Consider the following 5,139-nt stretch of genomic DNA (forward strand, 5'->3'; position numbering starts at 1 on the left):
TGCTGCCTTTTGAAATCTTCTATTCAACTCTTTAGTATCTTGAATTCTTCCTTGTGCTTTGGCTTCTCTGCGCTCCAATGCAAAATTACAAAAAAAAAAAAAAAAAGAAAGAAATACTTGAAGATGGGAAAGTATGAGCCTTACTTCGGGGAAAATTTAAGTGTTTGGATCAAATAAAATATTGGAGGAAGAAAAAAGGAAAGAAAATTGAATGGTAGTATGCACTGAGAAAAACAGACAAATGCTTGAATATGATTCAATAAGCACCTCAATAACTTATAATGAAACAACACTGAATTACCTTTTGTGTCAAGTTCAGTTGCCTAGTAACATCCTCTAATGATTGTGTCAACGATAATTTTTCTTCCTATTTATGAAAATAAGAAAATACGCAGTTTACAATTTAAGACCATCATCTCTAGCCGGCTATTCAAAGAATACCAATCACATCACCGAAGAGCTTGTCAAAGTACAGAAATCTGCATTTTAATACAGTCTTCAGATGATTTGTATATCCATTCAAGTTTGAGACACACTGATCTATAGCATTTAATTAAATTTTCCGAGAAGTTTTAAGAGGCATTCTAATATTTTATTGTTCTATATTCCTTAAACAGTTATTTACACATCTCTACACTTTTTGAGACAATTAAGCTATTTCACTTAAGAAACTAGAGAAGGTCAATATGTGTATACATATCTGCTAGCTAAAAAAATAATGACATCAGAGTTTAAGTGATCTGCTCAAGACTACAGAAAATCAGTAAAAACTGTGCTGCTAAAATTTCCCAATCCTTCACCAGATGCTCTGCTGGAAAAGGAGGCACAATCTCCTCTTATACCAGTTAGATCAAATTTGATGGTAAACACACAAAAAATAAAGTAAAATAAAATTTAAAAAAAATATAATAAATTCTCAATCCTTGATCCATTTGATCATTATTTTTATACCGTTGACTGCATAGAAAAGAAATGTATTATATGTTATTAATACTTACTGGTGGTATTAACTTGCTTCAGAAAATACAAAACAATGTCTATATGCCTTCTCAGTATTTATGAAAGACAGTCTACAGTTATTTTAAAAGACTAACTTCCCCACCAACAAATAAATATATAGAGAAGCTGTAGTATATTCACACAATGGAATACTATGCTGCATTGAAAAACAAGAAACTCATGCAATATCATACAAAATGGGTGATCCTGGAGGATATTCTGCTGAGTGAAAGATCTCAGTCACAACAGGACAAATACTATATAGTGCCACTGTTGTAAAGTGGGACTGACATCAGAGTTGACAGGAAACTAAGAGGGGATAAATAATATATACTGCATTGAAACAGGAGGGAGAGTACTGTTTAGGAGGAATGGATGATTAGGTATTATTGTCATGACAAGACTCCAGAATGAAACCTGCATAGTGGAGTAACCTGGGGTGGGCAGTTGTATAACAATTAAAGAATTATAATTTTTTTTAATTTTTTTTTTTTTTTACTTGTCAAAGAGAAAAGCAAACTGAGGAGAAGAGGGATGGGCAGGGAGGTAACTGTGCGACAAAGAATGAACGGAAATAAAAAAAAATTAAATTAAATTAAAAATAAATAAAAATACAGATAAAAAAATTAACTTCAATTCAAATCTTACCTTAATACATTTCAAACAGCCTGCTAGAAATTTCTTTACTTCCACATCACTTCCAGGTAAAAGTTTTAGTGAAAGGTGTGTAAGATGCTTAAAAGGATTTGTTTCCACCACATTTAACAATACTGGTGAATTATCCAAAATAGCTGCTGAAGAAACTAACTGTAGCAAAAACCTTGGGGGAAAAAAGTTTCACATTATAACATATTTATAAGATAGTGAAACTCTTTCACTAAGATAAGAGTTACTCTTCTAAGAAGGATCAGGAAATATTCTAAACTATGGGTGAAAAAGAAAAGGATTAATTGGACAAAAATAGAGTTCAACTGAAACAATTGAGTACATTAAAGTCCATGAGTTAACAATGAGTGACAGATGTAGAGCAAGAAACAGAAAACAAAAACTAAAATGGAAAACTCACTGAATACCAAAGAAATAGGATATTAACTCTTAGAACTGACAATTTAAAGAATTCAACATTTATCCTTTCCATATGAATTTTCAGAGTAATCAAGTAGCACTAGCTTTTTATAAAAGAAGTACATCAAATAAATATAAGACAGGCACTATCTGTGGCTCCTTTGGGAATATGACAGTCATCATGAGTCAGAAACAACTCTATGGCAATAGGTTTGTTTGGGGGCAGAAGGGCTCTTAAAACAACAACCATCAAATAATGAAATAAACAGAGAAAATATTGCAGTGAGGGAGGTCTTTGTGGGATAGCTCTTAGAGAGCTGTGATGCTAGCCCAGTGTGGTGCCTACAGGGGTTCAAACCCATCAGAAGCTCCAAGAAGAAAGATGTGCAATTTCCTCCCTTGTTATTTACAGCCTCTGAAAACCTGCTGAAGTTTCTTATGAATTTTTCTATTAATTGGTTCCTACTTGACTACAATGAGTTTTGAGTTTGTAATAATTAAAAGAATAAAACATTAGCAGCACATGAATAAGTATACACATTAGTTTTTTCTATTTTTCCATGTTTTTGATGTTAACATATGCTTACCTAATACCTTTAAATATTTCAGATAATGATTGTCAAAACTTAAATATTAAGGTTAACTATTTCTGATTTTCATGTGAAGCTCTAGTGGTATAATCCATAGGTAGTTGTGACGCACACCTTTCTGGGGGATCAAATCACCGCATCTCTGAGGGAGAAATAAGGGCAATCTCCTCCCATGAAATTTACAGTCTCTGAAAACTGCATGAGTATTAGCTATGAATCAGTTCCAAATCAATGAGAATGAGGGGTTTGGAATTTCTGATTTTAATTGATTCCTAAATCTGCAAATTAAAACTCATAATCACAGATTTAAAAGACAGGATTTTAATATAGTTACTCAACTTGTCTAAATGCACTCTATTCCTAACTCTAACCTTCAAATTTGTTTACATTTTTTAAATATTAAACTCACTATAGCATTTAAAAACACAAACAGATTACATAAAATACATGAAAAAATTATTTTGCCACCAGTTTGTCTTTCAAAGAAGATTTTGCCTTGAAAGAAATTAACTAATGTAATGCTTTTACGGGCCATACCTGGGAATTTCTTTGCTGTGTTCATTAGTACATTGCTGAAGGAGATCTATAAATTTCTGTGGAAAAGCTAAGAAGTCAACTAGAAGGCCTTGCTGGAATTTTAAACTAAACAGAAGACAAAGAAAAAAAAAATTTTAATAAAAAAATTAATTAAGAATAATACTATTAATGATTTTGTAAAATCTACTGAGCAGTCATTATAATCAAGAATTAAACTAAAGAACTTTGATTTTTATAGTAATTAATAGAAGGGGAAATAAATTTAGCTAAATCAATAAATCAATGAATTTAGCTAAAATTCCAAATTTTTAAGCCATTTTAAACAGAACTCTCATAATACGTATCTTTCCAAAACATCTTGAATAATTGTTATGTTCTCAAAATAGCTAGTTTATCTTCACAGAGACCAGTATCAATACATTCACAAAATTTGCAAGACAATTAATTTGAGGCCAGGAAAAATTAAAATTACCTCTGAAAATCTTCCTCAGAAATAACGAGGTTATACAGGAAAAATGGATCAGTATCATCAGTCAGACGAATCACTAAATCCTAAAAGAAAGATTATTAAATTTTATCATGTTTTCACTTGTGGTTGTTAGGTGTCATCGAGTTGAATACGACTCACTGCAACTCTATGAACAACAGACTCGAATCTTGTCCTATCCTGTGCCATTCTTATCCTCTCTGAGACACTTGGCCAATTACTGCATTCAATCACTGTGTCAATCCATCTCTCTGGGGGGTCTTCCTCTCTTTCACTGACCCTCGATCTTTCCAAGCATGATATTTGCCTCCGGAACACTTGGGTTGTGCTTTTTCTAAGAGAGTAGATCTGGTTTTTAGAGCAATGTCTTCCTTCTTGGAAAGGATCTCATTCAGTAACACAGACATCCCAGTTATATTTTAGATAGCTTTCTTTTCTTCTGCTGTTGCTGGTTTTTCCTTAGTCTTTACAGAATTATACTCTTACATAGGGGTAGATATTCTACTCTTTGAGGACCTGAAGTAGGGGTCTATAAAAGTTAAACGCTAGCAAGCCAAAGCACAGGAATAGCATCTAATTCAGAGGCTTGGTAAAACAGACCCAGCCCATGTTGCACTGCAACATCCTGACAAAAATACTCTTTACCTTTGCCTGTACCATATTTATCTGTATTTTCCCTTTTCTTCAGGTGATCTGATCTGGGGCTTGAAAAGGGACAAATACAGCAGTAGAACTGACAGACAGCCATTATGCAAAAGAAAGTAGCTTTGTCTCTCATTTGTCTCTCAGTCAAAAGACAACAGTTTCAGGTAACAGGTTGCCAGGACTTCCTCCTAAGGACCAATTTACTCCTATCCTGGGTGGCCACTGGTATAGAACTGTTTTCAATGTCAAATGAAATTTATCTTTCATTTCAGACTACTTTGTAAAAAAATAAACTTACAGTGTGAGCAATCATCATGGCAGATAAAGCTAATGGAAATAATGTATTTCACAAAACAATGGTATAAAGAAAATAAGCAAGCAACAAGTTGATGGAGAACTAAGTATTAAAAAAATATGAAGTAATAAGTATTAAAGTGAAGAACAAGTTTTTATTTTTAAATTAAAATTTCCTCAAGACTACTGAAGAACTGCTGAAGCTCTAGAAAAATTTTAAAAACCTATAAACAGAGCTAGAAGTATAAAAATTATAGCAGACCAAGGGGGGGGATATAAAAAGTATAAATACAACCACTATCTTGGAACACTAACAACCTACATATCTGCTCTGCTTCAGAATGTCCTCTTCTGAGACAGCTTCTATTCAAGTACTCCATAAATCTACCCCAGGAAGTTATTTGTTGTTGTTGTTGTTATGTGCCGTGATAAGCGACTCATAGTGACCCTATGTACAACAGCCCTAAGCCCTGCTCTATCCTGTTGCCAATCGCATGGCCTTTGACACACCCATCCCGATTA

General features: G+C 33.2%; 1 protein-coding gene across 1 annotated transcript in view; it reads right to left on the bottom strand.

The window, feature by feature from the left end:
* The window catches only part of SASS6 (spindle assembly 6 homolog (C. elegans)), a 37,686-nt gene that overhangs the window by 17,903 nt on the left and 14,644 nt on the right, over positions 1–5,139 (bottom strand). Inside the window, exons 3-6 of the mRNA XM_006882492.1 lie at positions 3,664–3,743; positions 3,192–3,296; positions 1,648–1,819; positions 302–367 (exon numbers count right to left, since the gene is read on the bottom strand). Of these exons, the coding sequence (XP_006882554.1) occupies positions 302–367; positions 1,648–1,819; positions 3,192–3,296; positions 3,664–3,743 (423 nt within the window). The remainder of the gene's footprint in view (positions 1–301; positions 368–1,647; positions 1,820–3,191; positions 3,297–3,663; positions 3,744–5,139) is intronic.

This window comes from Elephantulus edwardii, unplaced genomic scaffold (assembly GCF_000299155.1).
Source record: "Elephantulus edwardii isolate Elephantulus edwardi_28Jun2011 unplaced genomic scaffold, EleEdw1.0 scaffold00020, whole genome shotgun sequence".
Lineage (NCBI taxonomy): Eukaryota > Metazoa > Chordata > Mammalia > Macroscelidea > Macroscelididae > Elephantulus > Elephantulus edwardii.